This window comes from Schistocerca americana, chromosome 1 (genome assembly GCF_021461395.2).
Source record: "Schistocerca americana isolate TAMUIC-IGC-003095 chromosome 1, iqSchAmer2.1, whole genome shotgun sequence".
NCBI lineage: Eukaryota > Metazoa > Arthropoda > Insecta > Orthoptera > Acrididae > Schistocerca > Schistocerca americana.
In genome coordinates this window covers 765106256-765133302 of record NC_060119.1, presented here as the reverse complement: position 1 = coordinate 765133302, position 27047 = coordinate 765106256, and the positions used below count along the sequence as shown (strand labels likewise).

Genomic DNA, 27047 nt, shown 5'->3' with positions numbered 1-27047 from the left:
TATGTTACAATGCATCAAGTCCTATTAAAATATGTGGAACTTTGGGGAAACTTAAGTTGAGGCCAGAATGATTTCAGGAGTGGAGAAAGAGTTCTAAGGATAACTCCCATCTGCGCAGTACAGAGAAGCTGGTGGTGGAAGGGAGGATCCTGGTGTTCCAGGTTGCGAAGCAGCCACTGAAACTGAGCATTTTATGTTCAGCTGCCTGTTGGACCACAAGTTGGTCCACTTTGCTCTTAGCTACAGTTTGGCAGTGGCCACATGTCCTGGTGAACAGCTGGATGGTAGTCACACTAATATAAAAAGTTCTGCAATGCGTACCAGGATGTATGGCCACTGCCTAGCTATGGCCACAAGCAAAAAGGACCTCCCTGTGGCACAACATGCAGCTGAACATAATGTGCTTCATTTCAGTGACTGCTTCACAACTTGGGCCGTCTGAAACCCCCTTCCAACACTAGCTTCTCTGGACTGCACAGATGGGATTTGTCTTACAATGTATTCTCCGCTCCTGAAATCATCCTGACCTCAACCTGATGCAACCTGCTATTCCCGACCCTCCACCCAACAGTTCTGCCCCGTCTGTTCTATCACCTCCTCCCAATTCACGTCCTCCACCCTCATTGTGCTCCACTTTGCCAAGATCACCAATCTTTTCCTCTCTCTCTTGTTCTCCATCACCTTTTTCCACTTTCTGCTATTTTCATTTGCCACCCCTATTGTCCCCCTCTCCCACAGCCTCCTGATACCATGTCACGCAACCTCCTTTGGCCATCAACTAGTCCCTGCATGCTCAGTCAGGCAATGCTAATCCCCCCCTCCCCCCGTCCCTCGCTGTTCCTCTCCCAGCTCCAAATTGGCGCTTTCACTAGAAACAACACCACTGCACTCTGGACACAGCAGCCGGAGAGAGCAGCCATGTATGTGTGAGGTGTGCCAATTTGTGAGAATGTGTGTATTTTCCCTTTTCTTTTCTGAAAAAGGCTTTGGCTGAAATCTAAGTGTGTACCAATCTTTTCACTGTGCCTATCTGCAACTCAATGTGTTGTCTTTATGGGGAGTAGCAATTTATCCTTTTCATAATATTGTTGATATTTCAACCTGGCCTTACTATTGTTTAATGTTTCATTTTAGCTAGACAAGAAAAAATTACAAGGTGTACAACTTTGCTTCCGCCGTTTGCCGATAGGTGGTGACAATGGTAAGTAGCGGTCGAAAGAAACAGATTGCAGAAGTCAGGCAGTTAGCTTGGACCTTGGTCAACATAACGTCATTCAAACATTAGTCGATTTGTGCCTGCATCATAAGTTGTTCTTGATTGAAAACGTCAGTTTATGAACCTAATTCTCGTCATTTGCGGGAGGTGTTACTGTTTTGTTTCAAGATGAAGAAAACAGTAGCTGAGTCTCATCGAATGCTGTCAAGTGCATATGGTAAGGATGCTATTAGTGAAGGAACGGGTCGTGAGTGGTTTCAACGGTTCAAGAATGATGATTTTAACATCGTAGAACGGCACAGTGGTGGAAGAGAGAATGTTTCTGAAGATGTAGAACTGGAGACATTATTGAGTGAAGACTCGCGTCAAACTCAAGAAGAATTGGCACGATTAGTGGTAGTGACACAGCAAGAAGGAACTTTGGTCCTATGTGAGCTGAAATCAAGAGACGTTGAATGGCGTTTGCATGTTTGTGAATAGTTGCTTCAGAGGCAAAACAGAAGGGATTTCTGCATCGCACTGTGACTGGAGATGAAAAATGGGTTCATTACAATAGCCCTAAACGCAAAAAATCATGGGGATATCCCAGCCACGCTTCCACGTCATAGGCCAAACTGAATATTCACGGCTCCAAGACCATGCTCTGCATTTGGTGGGACCAGCTTGGCATCATGTACTAAGAGGTGTTAAAACAAGGTGAAACAATCACAGGCGCTCGTTATCGAACACAATTAATGCGTATGAGCAGAGCATTAAAAGATAAACGGCCACAATACAGTGAGAGGCACGACAGACTGATTTTGCAGCACGACAACGCTCGAACCCACGTTGCAAAAGAGGTCAAAACGTACTTGGAAATGTTAAAATGGGAAGTTTTACCCCACCCGCCATATTCTCCAGACATTACTCCCTCTGACTATCACCTGTTTAGATCAATGGCGCATGGCCTGGCTGACCAACACTTCCGATCTCATGAATCAATTTGTGGATCGCTTCAAAAGATGAACAATTTTTTCAATGCAGGAATCACGCACTACCTGAAAGATGGGAAAAAGTAGTGGCCAGCGATGGAAAATACTTTGAATGATACATGTGCAACCAAACTGTTTCATTAAAGCCTCAAATGTTGGGGAAAAGTGGCGGAAGCAGTCGTACTCCTTGAAAAAACAATTATTTGTTACAAAAAGCAAAGAATATTAAAAGGAACAAAAACACCATTAATGGTATTTTCCCCGCAAATAATAGAACTTTTGAAATGCCTTCCATCCCTATTCTTTAAGATGGTGGCACTGAATGTTGTATGATTTTCATACATTTTCTTTGACGTTAGTAATGAAACACTTCTCAATGGAACAGTATGTTGTCAGAGTTAGAACTAAAAATGTTGTGAACTTGTAGAGAGACTGGCCACAAATTTTGTGGAATGTTTGGTCAATGTAATGCACCAAATAAATCAACTGCCAAATTTCAGAAAACCAGTTTGGATATGGACAGTAAACTCTTGGGGCAACCTCATGTTACTTCTTCTGTGGAAAAAATCTCTGTCATGAATGATGAAGTTGTTGTATGTCCGGTGAAACCTATTTGCTGATTTTCCCAACACTGATATTTCCAGAACCTGTATGCAACGAGTTCTAAAATACACAATACCTTCTGGCCTATAAAATCCAACTGGAAAGAAATGAAGTCAATCATGAAAAGCACCCAGAATGTGGCCCATTAGGTGCTTACAAAACAAAGAAAATAACATTCACTAATGTGGTGCACTTTCTGTTGGAATGGCTTTGTGAACAAGCAAAACTGCAAGATTTGTGACACACAATATCATGAAGTAATTACAAAGAAGTCATTACCTCCATAACAAGTACTTTGTGGTGTGGCAGTTGGGCTATGAATGTTACAGGGTTGTACTTCTGCCAGAATGGCACCAGAAATGCATTTAACAGTGCGTAGCGAATGCTACCGCAACACTTTAAAGTGTGTTTTTGAGGTCTTAAATGCATCATAAGAATGTTGAAAGAATTTGGTTTCAAAAAGATGGAGCAGTCCGTCACTCAATGATTGGAACAATGGAGAGTTATCATGGCTGGTTGATTTCTTGCAACAGTGGTGTGAAACGGTCACCAACATCTTACTATATGATACCACATGATGCCTTTCTGTTGCACTATACTGGAAACTCATGCATACATAAGTCACTTTCAGCACTCATAATCAAGATGATGTATGTAATTTCAAATGTAGAGGTGCAAGTACGCCAAGAAGTTATGAAAAAGTTTCATCAAAAGAACAAGAATGTGCCTGCAGAGTCATGGACGGCATTTAAACAGCAACATATATCATACATAATCAAATGTAGTCCACATTGCAATAATAAGTGAATTATTTAATTTTGTCAATAAATTTGTTCATTATCATCCACTCAAAAGTTGTGGTCTTTATGGTACACCCTCTCCTATAATTCAGGTAGTGAAGGGAGACGAAAATTTAATAGTCATGGGTGACTGGAATTCGAGAATAGGAAAAGGGAGAGAAGGAAACATAGTGGGTGAATATGGATTGGGGGGGAGACCTTTGGAGAAAAGAGAACCATTTGTATGAATATCAAGAGCTCAGATGGAAACCCAGTTCTAAGCAAAGAAGGGAAAGCAGAAATGTGGAAGGAGTATATAGAGGGTCTATACAAGGGCGATGTACTTGAGGACAATATTATGGAAATGGAAGAGGATGTAGATGAAGATGAAATGGGAGATATGATACTGCGTGAAGAGTTTGACGGACATTGAAAGACCTGAGTCGAAACAAGGCCCCGGGAGTAGACAACATTCCTTTAGAACTACTGACAGCCTTGGGAGAGCCAGTCCTGACAAAACTCTACCATCTGGTGAGCAAGATGTATGAGACAGGCGAAATACCCTCAGACTTCAAGAAGAATATAATAATTCCTATCCCAAAGAAAGCAGGTGTTGACAGATGTGAAAACTACCGAACTATCAGTTTAATAAGTCACAGCTGCAAAATACTAACGCGAATTCTTTACAGATGAATGGAAAAACTGGTAGAAGCCGACCTCGGGGAAGATCAGTTTGGATTCTGCAGAAATGTTGGAACACTTGAGGCAATACTGACCCTACCACTTATCTTAGAAAATAAATTAAAGTAAGGCAAACCTACGTTTCTAGCATTTGTAGACTTAGAGAAAGCTTTTGACAATGTTAACTGGAATACTCTCTTTCAAATTCTAAAGATGGCACGGGTAAAATACAGGGAGCAAAAGGCTATTTACAATTTGTACAGAAACCAGATGGCAGTTATAAGAGTCGATGGACATGAAAGGGAAGCAGTGGTTGGGAAGGGAGTGAGACAGGGTTGTAGCCTCTCCCCGATGTTATTCAATCTGTATATTTGGCAAGCAGTAAAGGAAACAAAAGAAAAGTTTGAAGTAGGTATTAAAATCCATGGAGAAGAAATAAAAACGTTGAGGTTCGCTGATGACATTGTAATTCTGTCAGAGACAGCAAAGGGCTTGGAAGAGCAGTTGAACGGAATGGGCAGTGTCTTGAAAGGAGGATATAAGGTGAACATCAACAAAAGCAAAACGAGGACAATGGAATGTAGTCTAATTAAGTTGGGTGATGCTGAGGGAATTAGATTAGGAAATGAGACACTTAAAGTAGTAAATGAGTTTTGCTGTTTGGGGTGCAAAATAACTGATGATGGTCGAAGTAGAGAGGATATAAAATGTAGACTCGCAATGGCAAGGAAAGCGTTTCTGAAGAAGAGAAATTTGTTAACATCGAGTATAGATTTAAGTGTCAGGAAGTCGTTTCTGAAAGTATTTGTATGGAAGTGAAACATGGACGATAAATGGACAAGAAGAGAATAGATGCTTTTGAAATGTGGTGCTACAGAAGAATGCTGAAGATTAGATGGATAGATCACATAACTAATGAGGTGGTTTTGAATAGAATTGGGGAAAAGAGGAGTTTGCGGCACAACTTGACGAGAAGAAGGGACTGGTTGGTAGGACATGTTCTGAGGCATGAAGGGATCACAAATTTAGCATTGGAGGGCAGTGTGGAGTGTAAAAATCGTAGAGAGAGACCAAGAGATGAACACACTAAGCAGATTCAGAAGGATGTAGATTGCAGTACGTACTGGGAGATGAAGAAGCTTGCACGGGATAGAGTAGCATGGAGAGCTGCATCAAACTAATCTCAGGACTGAAGACAACAACAACAACAACAACAACTCTCCTATAAAGTGAACAAGCACCTAAAATAACATACTTTGGACGAAAATAAAAAACTAGTAGTTTATTTTCAAAATGTTAGCTGCTGTTGTTTCATTCCATCTCAATGATAAAAACGACAAAACTTACAAATTTTGAAGTGCCATAAAATGGATACAGGCAGAGATAAAATGTTGTAATTTGATAAGTTTATTGATCTGCACAGGAAGAACAAGTCATCAAAGTTAAATTTAAATTTGAAGTGATGGGTAAATGGCCTGTATGACTTGTCATGGAACGACCCTGTAGCAGTCACAGGCTCAAGAGATACAAGTGAATAACAGTTAAAATGACGCACTTTCTGTGAACAATAGGAATTTAGTTGCTGTTGCTATATTACTTTCCACAGTTATTTGTGCAATACCCATTTAATGTGTAACCAATCAAGAAATGATGGAAGGGACCACATTAATGTGAGAAATTACCGCTTCTGCTAAGTTGGGAGTATGTATAGATCATCTTCCTCGCCGATGGTCACATTGTGGTTGAATCTGACTTGCTTCTTTTAATTACTGGAACAGTTTTGGTATGCTTAAGACATATCCTACAGGTGTGCCTGGCCTGGTTCAACCATTCAGCTTCCCTAAAGGTTCCCATTGCTTCAATATACATGAAAATAATGCCTCATAAATGCATCACCCCTCCACTAGCTCAACCAATAAGATTTATTCTCTTTCTGAGTGCACAGCCATGAGTTACTGCTACACATTAGTAACTGCTGTCATCTGCATTGCACTATTGCCATACTGGCAATAAAACAGTTCCATCCATAGGGCCAAAATTATTCATTGCAGCAAACTGTGTGTGATACTTTGTGATCACTGTGTAGTTATTAGTGTGTGTCTAAATGTGCTAATGTGATCAGAAAGTAAATATCGCAGGTGATGGCAATAAACATGAAGGGCTTCCAAACATATTGAGGAGTACAACTTACTATGTTAACAAATTTTCAAACGTGAATCTGAAAGTGTGTCTCCTACATTCTGAAGACACAAGAACGAACTGCAAAAGCCTGCAGTGTCAGTAAGCGAATTGTATAGCTAATTTTGCATGAAAATATCACAGCAGTAGAATGGATTCTAGAACTAGATTTTGTGTTGCCTGGAAGCATCCAAACCACAAAGAAAACCTGTAACACTGAAATCTATCATACTCTGCTACGGAGAAGTTGCAGAGCTTAGATGTTTAAGTAAATCCACAAGACTTCCAGTTCAGTTTCTGTCAACAAGCAACTGTGAATTACTATTTTATTCATAATACAGTATGTATCACACCGAAATGATAACTATAATAAGCGATTTCACCTATTTGAAAAAATTACACTTAAGAGGAAACAAAAGTCAAAGGGGCCAAAAGATAGATTTTTATATTTTTGCATATTTGAACAGCCCTCTATTCCCTCTGTAAAACCATTTTTGCTTCATATAAAGACCACAATTTGTTCATGAGTTACGATTGTTTTCCTAATGCTCTGTGTGGTCTGGCATTTAAATGCCACGCCTTCAATCTTGCACCACACACAGAAAAATTGCACCGATTTTGATGTTCCTTGTATGCCATTTGCTGCTGCTATTATTTTATGGTGTCAAGGTTTCCTATCCTGTACCTGATATCAATACCCTTCATTCCAATCATGTTTGTAATTGTTTGTGAACACTGTTGTTTATACTTACTGAAGTTTATTATGAGTGAAGTAAGTTCTGATTTATGTTTCCTTTGATTTCAATATTTTTATAAATATGCCATGAACAAAGAAATTCTTGCCCAAATTAAAATTCAGTGGAAATAAATAGGCAACGGTAAATTAAATTCATGGGCCAAAGGAGTGAGATGTAAAGAAAATGAGCCCTCAAGAAATTGTGGTATCTTTAAAATCTCTTGTTGCAGTCAGCTAGTGTAGAGAACACTCATTTGAAAATACTGTGGTGAACTTCAGCACGCTCTCCTATTTTACTTCTAAAAATATTGTGTGCAGAATATGTTGTAGTGACATACCTTTGGGAGAGACTCTGTGACTTCATAAAGGGCTTGTGTCCAAACTGACATTGAATTAGGCTAGGCATGAAGCACCTGCTACAACAAAGATATCATAGATGGTAAATAATACTCTGTATGATGATGATAATATAAGGCCAGTTTATGATCTCAGATCAATTGGTAAAAGAATGGAAGCAGGCTAATTCTTTGTGCAATGCTAGACATTCCAAATTCACCTGCAAAATTTATTACTTTCAATGAAATTATTGGAACTGCTGTTGCTGAAGTCTATAATCTCTCAGTGAAGGAAGCAGCTGGAGAAGCTCTCAAGGAAAGTGATGATGGTGAAAGTGGTGATATTTGTGCACATTATGATGGCAGCTAGCAACAATATGGCCACACTTCACTAAATGGTGCTGTGGCGGCTACATCATTTAATACCGGCATGGTAACTGACGTAGAGATTGTAAGCAATTACTGTATAACTTGTGGCAATGGGACTGAGAAAGAGGACGAACACAACTGTCAGAAGAATTATGATGGTCCAAGTGGTGAGATGGAAGAAGCAGTAATTCTAAGGACTTTTAATTGATCAGTGGCAAACAGAGATGTTAGATACACACCGTATTTAGGGGATGGTGACAGCAAGGTTTAGGACCCGATATGTGCAGAGAACCCAATGGTCCTAGTGTCACAATTTCCAAATTGGATGTATTGGGCATGTGATGAATAGAATGGGGAAAAGTAAAAAATAGAACTGGAAGATGGTAAGAAGGTAGTTGGTAAAGATCTCCTGACAAACAATGAAATAGATAAATTATAGAAATAAATTACAGAATTATTATGGCCTGAAGATAAGAAGAAATGTTGGGAATTGAGACAACACGAAGAAAACTGTATGGGCTATCTTTTCCCCCAAAAGGTTTCCACAAACGATAATTCTCAGCATTTTCTTTGCCCAAATGTTCCTGACACTTGGTTCCAGTACAGGAAAACAGCAATGTATGACCAAAAACGTTCTTTACCTGCTGCAGTAATGAATGAAATTAAACAGACCTATACTTAGATATCTTTGTAAAGACACTTTGTTGAAAAAAATATCGCCATGGGAAAACACAAAATGTAAATAAATGTATAAATTCTGTCACTTGGTCTCTGTTACCAAAATCTGTTCAGATCACAACCCTCAAATTTGGTATTTATGATTCAGTTTTATGCTTCAATGATGGTGTAACAAACAAACCAAAGTTTTGGAAGCACTGGCCATAAAATCTAGTGGAAATACTACAAATTCCACGATGAAAATAGATAAAGAGAGAATCCAACCAGCAGAAATTGCCAATTTAAAAAAAGGAGGGACCAAGAGAAGAAAAGAAGACTAGTAAGATTCAGATGATGCTCAGTATGGAGCAGGAAAACATTAATTGTACGTAGTTCTCATAATTAACTATTCTAAAATTGCAATATTGAACTTCAAATTGACTTTTCTAAAAACTACATTTATGACTTTTCAGATACCATTATTTTCTGAACTAAATGGCTAAGAAATATAAAATTTGGTCAATTTGTACTCAGATGGTAGTAAATTATTATAAGTAAACTGAGAATCACCAACCCCAACAGAAACTGTTTTATGATCACTAATGTATATGAAAGTGAACTTTTATGACTGAAACATTAAAAAATTTAGCTGAAATCCATAAGAGACATTTTGTTCATTTTACTTATCAATGGAGGCATTTATGTTGCATACATTCAGTAAAAATTTCACTGTTCTGACACTTATAGTTCTTTTGAAAAGCATACACGTTCACAGGCTGGAATAGCATTGACAGAATTGCGATAAAAAAAATGCCTTTCATCCCTACTTAACGTCCTCATGAAGCTGTGTCAGGTGTCCAGCATCTTTCATCCGGTTCATTGGAAAATGACTGTGTGCACAGTTCTGCAGCATCATCAAGACATGAATTTCAATTTTTCTCAAGCAGATGAGAAACTGTTCAAAATCAGGTACAACATTTATTATGTTTCTCGGGTATTTGAATGTATAATACGATGTACTGTAGTCAAATGAACCTGAGTGTTGGTTGCAGCAATACAGCTTGGAAATGTGGACACTTCTCCACCTCTGTTATCATGCATAAGCAAACTTTATCTCTTACTTGCTTCCCTATCAAAGCCTGTACATGGTCACCTTCCAACATGCTGCACGCTATACGGTTGATAGATTGTACCCTCAAAATTTTAAATACAGATAGCAGTCTTACTGACCCTTATATCAAGACTGGCCGTGTCAGTGTACATTTCATGCCATCTGCTCTGTATTAGTGCGGTTTCTGTCTCAATCCCTCAAGACGTATGATTACATTTGGGTTGGGTTTATCTACCCTACAATCCATTACTTCTTACAAACAAAGATTTGCAAGACCTTGCATTCCTGTGGCAGTTATCTCACATCATGATTGGCTTCATCACTTTCCATACTGTTGTCTCCAAACTAGGGTTTCTTACCTCAAATTTGAACATCTGCCTTTGTTCAACATCCCTGAAAGTTTGTACTACTGTGAAAGTACAGTGTTATTTAGGCATTAGCCAAACCATATTTCTTCCATTCTTTTCTATTATTCTCTTGTAATGATTTTATGATGTACTCCACACTTAAACACTCTTCCTCTACTAAAACACTCTTCCTCTACTAAAACACTCTTCCTCTACTAAAACACTCTTCCTCTACTAAAACACTCTTCCTCTACTAAAACACTCTTCCTCTACTAAAACACTCTTCCTCTACTAAAACACTCTTCCTCTACTAAAACACTCTTCCTCTACTAAAACACTCTTCCTCTACTAAAACACTCTTCCCAAGTCTGGATATTATGCAGCCATAATATAATCATATATCCACAAGGTAATACCACATTTAGACGTTTGGTGACATTTAGGGAATCAAGAGACGCCAGTTTTGTAATCTCCTGAAAGATTACTACTTATGACCTGTCATCTGAAGACTATTTCAGATTTCTAAGTGCAGCATATGTTCTGTTGTCACAAACACTGAATTTTTAATTGGTGGTTTCTCCCTTTCTCCACTTACTCTTAATTATAATAAATTTACCTCTAACCGCTCTTAACTGTTCATAAAAAACAGTGTTTTTACATGGACAAATATTTTTTTCTAATGACTGACTGGTTTACTGCGCAAAATTTTAACGCACACAAACTAAATGTAAAACCAATGTCTAGTGGTGACCAAAATGATTCAATAGTTTTGCTGTTAAGCCCCAGCTTGTTTAGAAAGTTGTAGTTTTGTTGTAGTGGATTGTTATGACAGCGTTTAGATATCATATGGTGCAGCAAAAGAAGATACCAGATAGAGAGTATTGCAAATTCTACTAACAGGATTTTTTTGAAAGTGTTGCAACTTAGACTTCAATTGACTGTCATCAAGTTAACATTTGATTAAGAGCAATGGGATGATAAAATGATTACACAACAAAGCTATTTTGCTTAAACAATTTCACTCATTAAGAGCTGACTTATAAAGACTTCCTGGACCAGCTACAGGAAATGAAATGATTCTCAAACTCTCACTATGCTAGCAATTTTGCCTCTCAAAGTTGGTTTTCATGAGCTCCAGGAAATATTAGCTCCTATCCAGTGTAGTACACAATAATCACCACCAACTGATCTTCAAGAATTTTAGTAGCTTAAGGGGGTAGGACGTCAAACGGGACAACTTTGAGCACGAGAGGCACCACAGGACATTTTAATTTCCACTGTCTATACTTTTACCAACAAATTTATAAAACTTTGTCAGCATGACCAGGAAGGATTCAGGATTCACACTCATAGCAGTGGAAGTTCACAAACACGACAAAATAATTTTTTTTTACATGTGAAATTTCATCATTTTTTCAGTTACTGGTGGCAGAATTTGTTACTATAAGTACAATTTTCTTCATAAGTAGGAGAGACTCTTCGATGAATTTTGCACAGCATACAAAACATACTTACAGGTGTATGAAACTAGAATTTATTTAATTTATGAAAAAATGAAAAAGCTGTTACATTTTAAACTTCATGTTTAGAACAAACTCAAATTTTATAGTTAATTATCTCAATTTTTACCACAGTTTTTAATAGATTTGTAAAATTCTAGAGCTCCATACACCTGTAACTATGGTTTGTATGCTGTGCAAAATTCATCGAAGAATCTCTCCTAGTTATGAAGAAAAGCATATCTATAGGAACAAATGCAGCCAATAAGTGAAAAACTGATGAAATTTCAGATATAAAAGAAAAAAAAAAAAAAATATTTTGTTGAGTTTTTGAACTTCTGCTGCGAAACCTGAATCCTTCCTGGTCATGCTGCAAAAGTTTTATAAATTTGTAAAAGTACAGACAGTGGAAATTAAAATGTCCTGTAATGATGCCTCTCCTGCTCCAAGTCGTCCCGTTTGACGTCCTACCCCCTCTTAATGATGCGATTCAGATAATTAACACCAGATAATTTTGTGAATTGCATATTACCATTTAGCAGCAACGTAATGCTGCAATTCTACTTCCATCTTCCACAAATACAATTTCAAAAGAATTTCACTTGAATAGACCCAACCCAAGATGGGGAGAAGGTTCTGCTGGCAGCAATTGAGTACAGCGGATCACGGCTAGCATCGGCATGAATGACACATGCTGCCTGGGTATAGAGGCCATCCCTTGTTCTTTCCTACAGGTGACTAGCTGATTTGGTGAAGACAGGTAGCCTTGCTCACATGGTGGAAGAAGCTAGCTTCATTCGCATGGCAGAAGCAGAGCTATTGTTTTGTAGCAGTTCTCACAACTGGCCGCTGTCCTCTAGTTTGGAGCCATGTGGACAGCTTAAGCCAGAGGCTGAGACCATTCTGTGATGATCTTTGACACGTATTTCTAGAGCTACCTATCAGGTGAACAAATGTAGGACCCTACAACAATGGCTATGAGGGTAGCGGAGTAAGTGTAGCATGCACACATTGGTTTTTTAGGATAGAGAAATACATCCACAGGCCTGAGAACATGCATTCTTAGTCCAGACAGGATAGCATTTGTCACAGCAGATCTGTGAAAGGAAATGTTCCGACATAAATTAAATTTCTGGGACCTATGGAAAGACCCCGGAACTAGACTAACTTATAAGCAGTTGCAATGGCCACATAGCACTAGGGACAAAAACTTGGCCAACATCAGGTGTCAATAGCAATGCAATTCTGAACTCCAACTGCAATGTGTAACGCAAATATAGGTTGAAGGCTGGTGGTAAAGGCAAGCTTATAGCAATAAAAGTGATAACATAATATCTAGTGAGATTACAACAGATTCAGAATGTGAAAATCTGGGTGAAGGTAAGTGTCGAAGGTGGACCAATATGGTCATCAGATGCTTTTATAGACCCCCTGGGCAATGGCAGAACATCTGAGGGGGGAAACTTGGGAGAACATGTGTTGATTTCCTGGTCGTGTTATAATTTTAGGTGGAGACTTCCATTTACAGTTTATAGATTGGGAGACTAGAGTGATTAGGACAGGTAATAGGGTAAGAGAATCATATCAAACTGTTTTAAGTGCCTCGTCTGGAAATTAAATTGAGCAATTAATTAGAGAACAGACTCATGAAGATGTCTGTGAAGTACTGGATGGTTTAAGCAAAAGCTTTTGAACGCTAGGCGTATTTGTCGATTTAACTAAGGTGTTTGAGTTGATCACAAAATATTACTCCAAAAGTCAAACCATTATGGAATACGGGGAGTAGCTCACAACTGGTTCACCTCTTACTTTAACAACAGACAGAAAAAGGTCATTATTCACTGTGTTGAGAATGGTTGTGATGTGGGGTCCGAGTGGGAGACGGTCAGTCAAATGGGTGGTGCCCTAGGGATCAGTGTTGGTGCCATTCCTGTTCCTTATTTACATACATGATATGCAGGTAATGAATTGCAGGTAATAAAGAATAACAGGTAATTCTAAAATATTTCTGTTTGTTGATGACTAAAGGGTGTGTGTGCAACATTGGTTCTGTTTCAAATAGTGCAGTTCACGAAATAAGTTCATGGCTTGTACAAAATAAACTAATGCCAAATCACAGTGCGCCACAGTTTTTATAGTTTCTAACACACACTTCAACAAAACCACACTTTTAATTTCACAGAATGGGCATATGATTAGTGAAACTGAACAATTCAAATTTCTTGGTGTCCCGATAGATAGTAAACTGTCGTGGGAAATCCATACTCAGGATCTTGTTTGAAGACTGAATGCTGCCATTTTTACTACTCGAACGGTATCTGAAGTAAGCGACAGTTCGACAAGCATCCCCCCCTCCACCGCCCCCCACACACACTTTACTGTCATTTCTTGTTAACAATGTCAGCTTATTCCCAAGAATTAGCACCTTTCACTCAGTTAATACTACGCAGAAAGCCAATCTGCATTTGGATCGCACTTCATTAACTCTTGTGCAGAAAGGTGTGCAGCATACTGCTGAATCAGTTTTCAATAAGCTACCACAAGAATTCAAAAACCTTAGCAGTAGTCAATGTGCTTTGAGGACTCTACCCAGAAATGGTGAATCACAGCAGATTATTGCAATATCATGCAATCTGAACATAAGCTTAGCTGTGAGTTACATTGTGTTACTCCTGCATGTTTTGTAGGGTGAAAGCTGTTACAGTAACTGGTTATATCATGACTATTTACCTCGGGTGTAAAGTCGTGACTGCGTCTGTATGCTGATGCACCTCCGTAACCAGTCCGCCCGGCATAAAATGGTGAATTAATGACAGCCGATCTTGAAAGTGAGGTATCCGATTCCTTGAATGCAAGGGGAAATCATTACAGCATTGCTTATATAAACAACAAAAATTACAATGTTAAACTATACCAACCAAACTTGGAGACCCAAATGCTGATACATTAAATAAACTTCTCCTCCTGTTCAAAGGAGTGTTCATTCTTGGACTGCGTGTACGATTAAGTAACAGTAATCTCCTCCTGTTCGTGGGAGCTGCAAATAAAATGAATATCATGCCAATAACAAGCAAAACACTAAACACACACTTAAAACGCATCATAACATGAAAAAAAATATAAGCTTACTCGTGTTGTCAAAGTTTCTTTTTGTATTTGATGCACTATTATTAACGGATGTCTGATGAGCCACATGGTGTGGGAGAGATGAGCATCCACTTGTCGATTCACTACTCTCCGACACATCATCTCCTACACAAAGGTAAGAAGTACATTACAGAAATGAAAAAAAACCTGACAACATGAACACAGCTGAAATTACAGAAGTCTGCAGTCATACCATTTATTTTTCTGTCAACACTTCCTGAGCTGACAGTAGATTGATTTAAATAAGTTGACAGAGATGGACGTGGCCTGATGTTTCGATGCTCTCTGACAGAACTAATTCCATCAGTTGTAAGGCCTGCTGATGCTACAGCATTTAATTTAATTTGCTGTTTGTTAAGGCCACTAGGGCCAGGGACTGGATCATCAGTAATCCTTTGAGGAGAATATCTCGATTCAGTCTCTGGTCTTTCTGCCACCAATGCTGTAACAAAGGAGAACATGAAATAAAAGTAAGTTTCCTCAATATTACAATTAAAATAACAATAACATCATGCACACAAACAAAAACTCTCATTTTCAAATGCTGGATGGTATGGCTCAATGCAATTAATGTAGAGAACACACACACACACACACACACACACACACACACACACACAGAGAGAGAGAGAGAGAGAGAGAGAGAGAGAGAGAGAGAGAGAAACTGGGTTTGTTGTACATTTTACATAGCAGCATTGCCTTTGACTCAAATCATTTATTTGCCGAATACTGCCATTATTATATGAAAACTAAATGTCAATAACAAGTCTTCATACGTGCTCTGATACAACCCAAAAGAAGAGTCGGGAGGGGGGAGTATTTCTGGCACTTACTGCTTTAGCAGCTATTAGATTCGACTGCTGCACACAATGACCATGATCACTTTGACTAAATCCTGAGAAAATTTTATTAAAACTGAAAAAAAAAAAAAAAAATATGGCTAGGAATTACCAATATTAAAGGAATCCTGATGATATAACAGCATTTCCAATAAAAGATTTATTCCTTCTTCAGGACTGGAACTGTGCAGGAGGAAGTCTTAGGGGCAACTGACACAGGGTGGTGCTCTTTGAAATTTGGCAGCTTCCCACACTTTTCATTTGATTTTGTGAACAACCAAAACATTTATTTGAAATCTGTAACTACACTGTTTTCTGCTTCACATTTTCCATTTATATTTTGCTACAACTCACTGGGATACAACTTCTATTTTTAAATTTTTATGCAATATTACTACATAGGTCATAGTCCACACTTAATTCTTTCGTATGTCTACAGTAAATCATCAATACTTTTATTCTCAAAATTTTTCCACAACAATTGCACTGACCACAAAATGCAGGTCACATTAATGGTCTAATTGTACCCCTTTTCTAAGCCACTCCAGTAGTTTTCCTTCACGCCTCTTCCTTCCCCTTCACCTCTTCTGCCAGAAGAAGCGCCACTGGCTCTGAAAGCCTGGGTAAGTTAAGCCTGTGTGTGTGTGTGTGTGTGTGTGTGTGTGTGTGTGTGCGCGCGCGCGCGCGCGCGCGCTCCCACTGCTGCCTGATGAGTACCTCTTTTTTATCTATCCAATCATATTATATGCTACACATCAGTAGGTCATCACAGTTTAGATTTGATAATAAGATTCACTGGCCTTTCCAACCCAACTGTCATTGTCCAACATAACCTAGACCTCATGCTAAGATACAGATCTAAAGTCCAAAAAATAATACAGACCAAAAACAAATATTGTCAGCATTCTAATCTCACTCTATTTGACTGCATATTATGTCACGCACCACACTGAGTTACAGGACGAAGTTGACATCTGGTACTGGTAGGTCCAGTTGACCTGATTGACATAACTGATAATGCCATTTCCTGTGAAGAATAAACTAAACTATGCTGGGTCCATGAACCATGGACCTTGCCATTGGTGGGGAGGCTTGCGTGCCTCAGCGATAAAGATAGCTGTACCGTAGGTGCAACCACAACGGAGGGGTATCTGTTGAGAGGCCAGACAAGTGTGTGGTTCCTGCGGAGGGGCAGCACCCTTTTCAGTAGTTGCAGGAGCAACAATCTGGATGATTGACTGATCTGGCCTTATAACACTAACCAAAACAGCCTTGCTGTGCTGGTACTGGGAACGGCTGAAAGCAAGGGGGGAAACTACAGCCGTAATTTTTCCCTAGGGCATGCAGTTTTACTATATGGTTCGATGATGATGGCGTCCTCTTGGGTAAAATATTCGGATCTCCGGGTGGGGACTGCTCAGGACGACGTTGTTATCAGGAGAAAGAAAACTGGCATTCTACGGAACGGAGCGTGGAATGTCAGATCCCTTAATCGGGCAGGTAGGTTAGAAAATTTAAAAAGGGAAATGGATAGGTTAAAGTTAGACATAGTGGGAATTAGTGAAGTTCGGTGACAGGATGAACGAGACTTCTGGTAAGGTGAATACAGGGTTATAAACACAAAATCAAATAGGGGTAAAGCAGGACTATGTTTAATAATGAATAGGAAAATAGGAATGTTGGCAAACTACTACAAACAGCATAGTGAACACATTACTGTGGCCAAATAGAACGAAGCCCACACCTATCACAGTAGTACATATTTATATGCCAACTAGATTCGCAGATGAAGAAGAGATTTATGAAATGTATGATGAAATAAAAGAAATTATTCAGACAGTGAAGGGAGACAAAAATTTAATAGTCGTGGGTGACTGGAACTTGATAGTAGGAAAAGGAAGAGAAGGAAATGTAGTAGGTGAATATGGAATGGGAGTAAGGAATTAAAGAGGAAGCCACCTGGTAGAATTTTGCACAGAGCATAATTTAATCATAGCTAACACTTGGTTCAAGAATCATGACAGAAGGCTGTATACATGGTAGAAGCCTGGAGATACTGGAAGGTCTCAGATATATTATATAATGGTAAGATAGAGAGATGAAATAGTGAAGGTAGCAGAGGATCAAGTGAGTAAAAAGACGAGGGCTAATAGAAATCCTTGGGTAACAGAAGACATACTGAATGTAATTGATGAATGGAGAAAATACAAAAATGCTGTAAATGAAGCAGGTGAAAATGAATACAAACGTCTCAAAAATGAGATCAACAGGGAGTACAAATTGGCTAAGCAGGGATGGCTAGAGGACAGATGTAGAGGCCCATATCACTACGGGTAAGATAGATACTGCCTACAGGAAAATTAGAGACACCTTTGGAGAAAAGAGAACTACTTCCATGAATATCTAAGAGCTCAGATGGAAACCTAGTTCTAAGCAAAGAAGGGAAAGCAGAAAGGTGGAAGGAGTATATAGAGGGTCTACGCAAGGGCGACGTTCTTGAGGACAATATTATTGAAATGGAAGAGAATGTAGGTGAAGATGAAATAGGAGATAAGATACTGCATGAAGAGTTTGACAGAGCAGTGAAAGACGTAAGTCGAAACAAGGCACCAGGAGTAGACAACATTCCATTAGAACTACTGACAGCCTTGGGAGAGCCAGTCCTGACAAAACTCTACCATCTGGTGAGCAAGATGTATGAGACAGGCGAAATACCCTCAGACTTCAAGAAGAATATAATATTTCATATCCCAAAGAAAGCAGGTGTTGACAGATGTGAAAATTACCGAACTATCAGTTTAGCAAGTCTCGGCTGCAAAATACTAACACAAATCCTTTACAGATGAATGGAAAAACTGGTAGAAGCCGACCTCGGGGAAGATCAATTTGGATTCTGTACAAATGTTGGAACATAGATTAAGAATAGACAAGCCTACATTTCTAGCATTTGTAGACTTACAGAAAGCTTTTGACAATGTTGACTTGAGTACTCTCTTTCAAATTCTGAAGGTAGCAGGGGTAAAATACATGGAGCGAAAGGCTATTTACAATTTGTACAGAAACCATATGGCAGTTATAAGAGTGAAGGGGCTTGAAAGGGAAGCAGTGGTTGGGAAGGGAGTGAGACAGGGTTGTAGCCTGTCCCTGATGTTATTCAATCTGTATATTGAGCAAGCAGTAAAGGAAACAAAAGAAAAATTGGGAAAAGGTATTAAAATACATGGAGAAGAAATAAAAACTTTGAGGTTTGCTGATGACATTGTAATTCTGTCAGAGACAGCAAAGGACCTGGAAGAGAAGCTGAACGGAATGAACAGTGTCTTGAAAGGAGGATATAAGATGAACATCGACAAAAGCTAAACAAGGATAATGGAATGTAGTCGAATTAAATTGGGTCATGCGGCAGGAATTAGATTACGAAATGAGACGCTTAAAGTACTCAATGAGTTTTGCTATTAGGGGAGCAAAATAACTGATGATGGTTGAAGTAGAGAGGATATAAAATGTAGACTGGCAATGGCAAGGAATGCGTTTATGAAGAAGAGAAATTTGTTAACATGGGGTATAGATTTAAATGTCAGGAAGTCGTTTCTGAAGGTATTTGTATGGAGTGTAGCCATGTATGGAAGCGAAACGTGGAGGATAAATAGTTTGGACAAGAAGAGAATAGAAGCTTTCGAAATGTGGTGCTACAGAAGAATGCTGAAGATTAGATGGGTAGATCACGTAACTAATGAGGAGGTATTGAATAGAATTGGAGAGAAGAGAAATTTGTGGCACAACTTGACTAGAAGAAGGTATCGTTTGGTAGGGCATATTCTGAGGCATCAAGAGATCACCAATTTAGTATTGGAGGGCAGCGTGGAGGGTAAAAAACATAGAGGGAGACCAAGAGATGAATACACTAAGCAGATTCAGAAGGATGTAGGTTGCAGTAGGCACTGGGAGATGATGAAGCTTGCACAGGATAGGGTAGCATGGAGAGCTGCATCAAACCAGTCTCTGGACTGAAGACCACGACCACAACAACAACAACAACAACAACAACAACATGCTGGGTCCAAGGGGTACGAAGGGTTTTGCAGAACTCGAAATTACAACAAAATCTTCAAATATAAAATTTGAGTGGCGCAGGTCTTCAGGACAAATTTAAGATCCAGGATGAAAATATTATGGGCTGATGAATGCAGAAGGTTAAAAATTGTGACAATGAAAGACAGTCAAAACAAAATCATATTCATACTACAAAATACTATGTGGATAAAGCAGATGCCAGACTGAGGGCCATTGGAGGAATCCTAAGGAAACGCAGTCCAAAAACAAAGGAAGTAGGTTACAGTACATTTGTTCGCCCACTGCTTGAATACTGCTCACCAGTGTGGGATCCGTACCAGATAGGGTTGATAGAAGAGATAGAGAAGCTCCAACAGAAAGCAGCGCGCTTCGTTACAGGATCATTTAGTTATTGCGAAAGCGTTACAGAAATGATAGATAAACTCCAGTGGAAGACTCTGCGAGAGAGACGCTCAATAGCTCAGTACGGGCTTTTGTTGAGGTTTCAAGAACATACCTTCACCGAGAAGACAAGCAGTATATGGCTCCCTCCTGCGTATATCTCGCGAAGAGACCATGAGGATAAAATCAGAGAGATTAGAGCCCACACAGAGGCATACTGATACACTTCATTTCCACAAACAATACGAGACTGGAATAGAAGGTAGAACCGATAGAGGTACTCATGGTACCCTCCGCTTGCGGAGTATGGATGTAGATCATCATACACTTGCCAAGTATAAAATCTGACAGCTCCTTCATATTATCAAATACTGTTAACAGTGAAGAGGACACCCGCGTTAGCAAAGATGTCAGATAGATACGGAATCAACAACTACATAGATGTTGGACAACTTTTTTCTCCATAAATAAACAACACAATTTAGATTTTTAGTGCAACAGTTATTTTTTGACCTATTTTGTCACTGAACTACATCACCACACAGGACCACAAATTCAATTCTACTGCTCATGAATTCTTGAAAGAAGCTTATTCAACCATTTATGGATAAAATTAGGATTATTTCAAGTTAAGCTGGGAGCAACACATCTTTCACAGCTCTTCTCCATAGTGATTGGATATATATTTTGCAATGAAATGTACGAGGGCATGCCTTACTATATTCTTTATATGCTGAAATTCATTATGCTGGCTGGTAATATCTTCATGCAACATCAATTCCTCCTTGACAGATTAATTCCAAAGAAACAAGCTTTGCTGTGAGTAAATTATATTAACACTTGAGGTTTAACACATCATTTTAGGGAAAATGATGTGTTACACTCTCTGTCCTTAAAGAAGATGAAAGAAGAATGTGACATTTAATGAATATTTGTATTAGTGAAGTTAAGTTTCGAATAAAATACTGTCAGAGAAACAGTATATTATTATTGCAGGCAATGCAAGTTACATCGCAATAGGAAAGCATAGCCCCCACAAACACACACATGATAACAGACACAGAGTTGTTCAATTTGCACTAGCACATAATACGGTTGAAGGTAGCACTATGTTCCCACACAAAAGGAGTTATGAAGCAAATGACGTAGCCCTAATCAGCATATCTTCAACCAAAATGATCAATAATTATTGATGGCAGGCATTTCTCAAACTTACAAGACGTACATACCTACAGAGGAATAATGAGGATTCAGACCACCATTATGTAATTGCTAAACTACGTGCTCAAATATCTAATGCAAGAAAATTGAAAGGAACACCTCGAAGAAAATATATGCTGTCAAAGCTAAAAAATAAAGAGATTGTTAAGACATACTCTATGAGAACGCTACTGAAAGTCTTGCGCTAAACACTTCTAGTGTAAGTGATACTCTGAATCAGAAATCAAGTGCTTGCAGGGACACAGTCATTAAGGCAGCAGAAGTAGTGCTATGGAAAGAATGAAAACAATCAAAGAATTCCTGATTTGATGAGAGAAGAGAATAAGTTATGAGGAAAAATCCTGGCTTATAGGAAAATGTTTGAGAAATCTTATACACATTTAGTGGCAAGAAATTATCAAAAGGAAAGAAGAGAAGGAACTGCATCGGAAGAAGAAAAGGGAATGGGAAAGAAAGCTGAGTGAAAAATTGGAGTTAACTGGAAAAACAAATGATGTCAGAAAATCCTATCAGAAAACTGACAGAGAAAGAACATCATTTAAGCTGCATATTAATACATGTAAAAGTAAAAATGGGGAATTACTTACTGACAACCAAGAGAAACTGTAACGTTGGGTAGAGCATTTTAGTGAATGGTTGGATGTTCAAGAGCCCCCTATTGAAGAAATCCTAATCCACTCAGAAGAAGTTGTTGATCCGTAGTCCCCACCCCTCAAGAAGAAGTAGACAAAGCAAATGCATGACTGAAGAACAACAAAGCAACAGGGACTGACAACATAACATCAGCAGCTATTCAAAGCCAGGAGTTGAGTTAAATTGTAGGGTATTCAAAATTGTGTGTCTCATCTCAGAAAAGAAAGAGTTGCCAGAAGAATGGAACATAGGGATAGTGTGTTTGATACACACAAGAAAGGAGATATATTTACATGTGGCGACTACAGAGGCATATCACTCCTAAATATTACATGTATTGTCAAAAATCTTGTGTAGTAGACTCCCGCCCATAGAGGAAAACATCATTGGAAGTTATCAATGCGCTCAGAGCAGGAAAGTCAACTGTGAACCAGATATTTACTTTCCGACAAATAGCAGAAAAAAACCAATGAATTTAATGTTGGTGTGCACCATCTTTTCATTGATTTCAAATCTGAGTATGAAACAATAAATCACGCTAAACTTTATGAGGCAATGCGGGAACTTCGAGTGCCTGGGAAGTTGATGCGTTTGATAGAGGTTACCCCAAGGCACCCCCAGTGTACTGTGTGAGTGCAGTCTACGCTATCACCCCAGTTTTCCATACGAAATGGACTAAGACAAGGGGATGGGATTTCTTGCCTACTCTGGCACTCAAAAAGAGTGGTACGTGAATCAAGTATCCAGACAAGAGGTACTACCTACTATAAGTCTGTACAACTACTGGGACATGCAGGTGATTTGGTCCTAATGAGCAGAATGCATTCTCAGCTCTAAAACTGAATGCACGGAAGATGGGCTTGAAAATTAGTGAAGGAAAAACCAAGTATACGTATAATGGTACAAACCAACCCTTATAGCCCACATTAACCTATAAAATGACTGTTGAACGAGTGGAATGTTTCACTTATCTGGGCACAAAGATAGGAGCCAAATGGCAGCACTTCGACCGAAATTACAGAACACAAAAATGGTTCTAATCAATGTTATTTTGGAATACTACAACATTTAAAATCCAAGCTTCTACACGAGAGACTAAGTGCCGAGTATAAAATGCGGATAGGCCCAGAACTTACATATGGCTCAGAAACATGGACGATTACAAAGCAGGGTGAAAGCAGATTGAGATCAGACAAAAGAAGTATAGTGACAAGAGTCTGTGTGCGCAAATGGGAGTTGGAGAAGGTAAAGGAATGACGAGCTTTACGAGTGCTGTAAGGACGATGATGTGGTCCAGTTCATCAAGTTGCGTTGATTGAGATGGGCATGTAATATGACTCTGAGACAGATCATGTAACGAAAGCCAGCTGCAGTGAACCTAGAGGAAGAAGCACAAGAGGACGACTGAAGTTGAGAGGAAGTGACGAGGTTGGAGAAGACACCACTCGAGTTGGTTGCCAGAACTGGAGGCCTACAGTAAAGTCCACGGAGGAAAATTATTGAGGAGGCCAAGTCACATCCTGGGATGTAGTGCCAATGGAAGAAGAAGAAGAAGAATGCAAGGTACATGGCCACAGCAAATATGTGCACGATGGGTCATCAAGCTTGGAGTGTCTACCTGCTGTGAGCTGCTTGTTCCTACATATCGTGGCTTGGAGGTGTGTTGCAGCCATGGAAGTCTGGAGCTCACAATAACAATAGTGATGCCATAGAAGAAAGAACAAAAGTAGTTTTAATACTGTTACTTCTTTGTCTGAAAATGGAGAGAGAAAGAGAGAGAGAGAGAGAGAGAGAGAGAGAGAGAGAGAGAGTGTGTGTGTGTGTGTGTGTGTGTGTGTGCGTAAAAATAAAAAAAATGACAACTCAATGTATAAAGAAGTTTAAACAGATTAATTAGCGTTGAAGAAGAAATACTGTTGGGCAATATGTAAAATTGAGGATCCAGCTCTCTTTCAGCCTACAGCACTGAAAACACTGCAACGAGAAGTCCACTAGCAAGAGCAGAACACGGTTATTTGGATTTTGATTAACTGGGGTGGACAGTGAAATAAGTGACCACAGAGAATATATTACACAACAAGACAGAGTAAACCCAAAAATAAATAAATTACACTCAATTTTGTCTCAATTCCCTGACAGGGCTGAGAAATAAAACTGACACACCACACTAGACATCACTTGAAGTAGTAACAGCAATGTATTTCAGTTCACAAAATTCATATACTCATCTGACAGGACAGGACACGACAGGACAGGACAGTACAGTACATCAAAGACTGAAATAAAACAGCTTGACATTGATGGAATTTTATCTTCCACTAGCATCCAAAGTTATCCTATTCATGTTAGAGTGTCTTCCTCATCTTTGTTCTTGTGACAAGTAACAAAGGTTTCAGCCGAATGTTACATTTCTAATGAGCATTCCCTCACAATAGACTCAATACATATTTCAAAATTAAGAATTACTTAGATTTACTGTGCTGTAGAGACAAATAAAACAAATGTAGGTCACAGATACCGCAGTCAGAATCATTGAGGGAGAAAGTTATGTAGGACTTTGAACGACAATAATGTGTAAAAGGTGAAGCTGAGGGCCAATTCTGTATTGGCTTTTAAAAGACGTTCACTTTGCATGTATTTATTACTGCAAGTGAATAAATGCCTATATTTAGTACACCAATCTTTTATTAGTTCAGTTTAAAGGAAATGCCCTTAATCGGGCAGGTAGGTTAGAAAATTTTTTAAAAGGGAAATGGATAGGTTAAAGTTAGATATAGTGGGAATTAGTGAAGTTCGGTGGCAGGAGGAACAAGACTTTTGGTCAGGTGATTACAGGGTTATAAATACAAAATCAAATAGGGGTAATGCAGGAGTAGGTTTAATAATGAATAAAAAAATTGGAGTGCGGGTTAGCAGCGTAGTGAACGCATTATTGTGGCCAAGATAAACACAAAGCCCATGCCTACTACAGTAGTACAAGTTTATATGCCAACTAGCTCTGCAGATGATGAAGAAATAGATGAAATGTATGATGAGATAAAAGAAATTATTCAGGTAGTGAAGGGAGACGAAAATTTAATAGTCATGGGTGACTGGAATTCGTCAGTAGGAAAAGGGAGAGAAGGAAACATAGTAGGTGAATATGGATTGGGGGAAGGAATGAGAGAGGAAGCCGCCTTGTAGAATTTTGCACAGAGCATAACTTAATCATAGCTAACACTTGGTTCAAGAATCATAAAAGAAGGTTGTATACCTGGAAGAATCCTGGAGATACTAAAAGATATCAGATAGATTATATAATGGTAAGACAGAGATTTAGGAACCAGGTTTTAAATTGTAAGACATTTCCAGGGGCAGATGTGGATTCTGACCACAATCTATTGGTTATGAACTGCAGATTGAAACTGAAGAAACTGCAAAAAGGTGGGAATTTAAAGAGATGGGACCTGGATAAACTGAAAGAACCAGAGGTTGTACAGAGTTTCAAGGAGAGCATGAGGGAACAATTGACAGGAATGGGGGAAAGAAATACAGTAGAAGAAGAATGGGTAGCTCTGAGGGATGAAGTAGTGAAGGCAGCAGACAATCAAGTAGGTAAAAAGACGAGGGCTAATAGAAATCCTTGGGTAACAGAACAAATATTTAATTTAATTGATGAAAGGAGAAAATATAAAAATGCAGTAAATGAAGCAGGCAAAAAGAAATACAAACGTCTCAAAAATGAGATCGACAGGAAGTGCAAAATAGCTAAGCAGGGATGGCTAGAGGACAAATGTAAGGATGTAGAGGCTTGTCTCACTAGGGGTAAGATAGATACTGCCTACAGGAAAATTAAAGAGACCTTTGGAGAGAAGAGAACCACTTGTATGAATATCAAGAGCTCAGATGGCAACCCAGTTCTGAGCAAAGAAGGGAAGGCAGAAAGGTGGAAGGAGTTTATAGATGGTTTATACAAGGGTGATGTACTTGAGGACAATATTATGGAAATGGAAGAGGATGTAGATGAAGACGAAATGGGAGATAAGATACTGCGTGAAGAGTTTGACAGAGCACTGAAAGACCTGAGTCAAAACAAGGCCCCGGGAGTAGACAACATTCCATTAGAACTACTGATGGCCTCGGGAGAGCCAGTCATGACAAAACTCTACCATCTGGTGAGCAAGATGTATGAGACAGGCGAAATACCCCCAGACTTCAAGAAGAATATAATAATTCCAATCCCAAAGAAAGCAGGTTTAATAAGTCACAGCTGCAAGATACTAATGCGAATTCTTTACAGACGAATGGAAAAACTGGTAGAAGCCGACCTCGGGGGAGATCAGTTTGGATTCCGTAGAAATGTTGGAACACATGAGGCAATACTGACCTTACGACTTATCTTAGAAGAAAGAATAAGAAAAGGCAAACCTACGTTTCTAGCATTTGTAGACTTAGAGAAAGCTTTTGACAATGTTAACTGGAATACTCTCTTTCAAATTCTGAAGGTGGCAGCGGTAAAATACAGGGAGCGAAAGGCTATTTACATCTTGTACAGAAACCAGATGGCAGTTAGAAGAGTCGAGGGGCATGAAAGGGAAGCAGTGGTTGGGAAAGGAGTGAGACAGGGTTGTAGCCTTTCCCCGATGTTATTCAATCTGTATATTGAGCATGCAGTAAAGGAAACAAAAGAAAAATTCGGAGTAGGTATTAAAATTCATGGAGAAGAAATAAAAACTTTGAGGTTCGCCGATGACATTGTAATTCTGTCAGAGACAGCAAAGGACCTGGAAGAGCAGTTGAACGGAATGGACAGTGTCTTGAAAGGAGGATATAAGATGAACATCAACAAAAGCAAAACGAGGATAATGGAATGTAGTCGAATTAAGTCCGGTGATGCTGAGGGAATTAGATTAGGAAATGAGACACTTAAAGTAGTAAAGGAGTTTTGTTATTTGGGGAGCAAAATAACTGATGATGGTCAAAGTAGAGAGGATATAAAATGTAGACTGGCAATGGCAAGGAAAACGTTTCTGAAGAAGAGAAATTTGTTAACATCGAGTATAGATTTAAGTGTCAGGAAGTCGTTTCTGAAAGTATTTGTATGGAGTGTAGCCATGTATGGAAGTGAAACATGGACGATAACTAGTTTGGACAAGAAGAGAATGGAACCTTTCGAAATGTGGTGCTACAGAAGAATGCTGAAGATAAGGTGGGTAGATCACATAACTAATGAGGAGGTATTGAGTAGGATTGGGGAGAAGAGGAGCTTGTGGCACAACTTGACTAGAAGA

General features: G+C 39.0%; 1 protein-coding gene across 1 annotated transcript in view; it reads right to left on the bottom strand.

Annotated features, from left to right (window-relative positions):
- Positions 1–27047, bottom strand: part of LOC124611896 (nuclear pore complex protein Nup153) — a 97687-nt gene that overhangs the window by 57186 nt on the left and 13454 nt on the right. The window contains exons 3-6 of the mRNA XM_047140282.1: positions 14823–15071; positions 14612–14734; positions 14401–14519; positions 14213–14326 (exon numbers count right to left, since the gene is read on the bottom strand). Coding sequence (XP_046996238.1) covers positions 14213–14326; positions 14401–14519; positions 14612–14734; positions 14823–15071 — 605 coding nt within the window. The remainder of the gene's footprint in view (positions 1–14212; positions 14327–14400; positions 14520–14611; positions 14735–14822; positions 15072–27047) is intronic.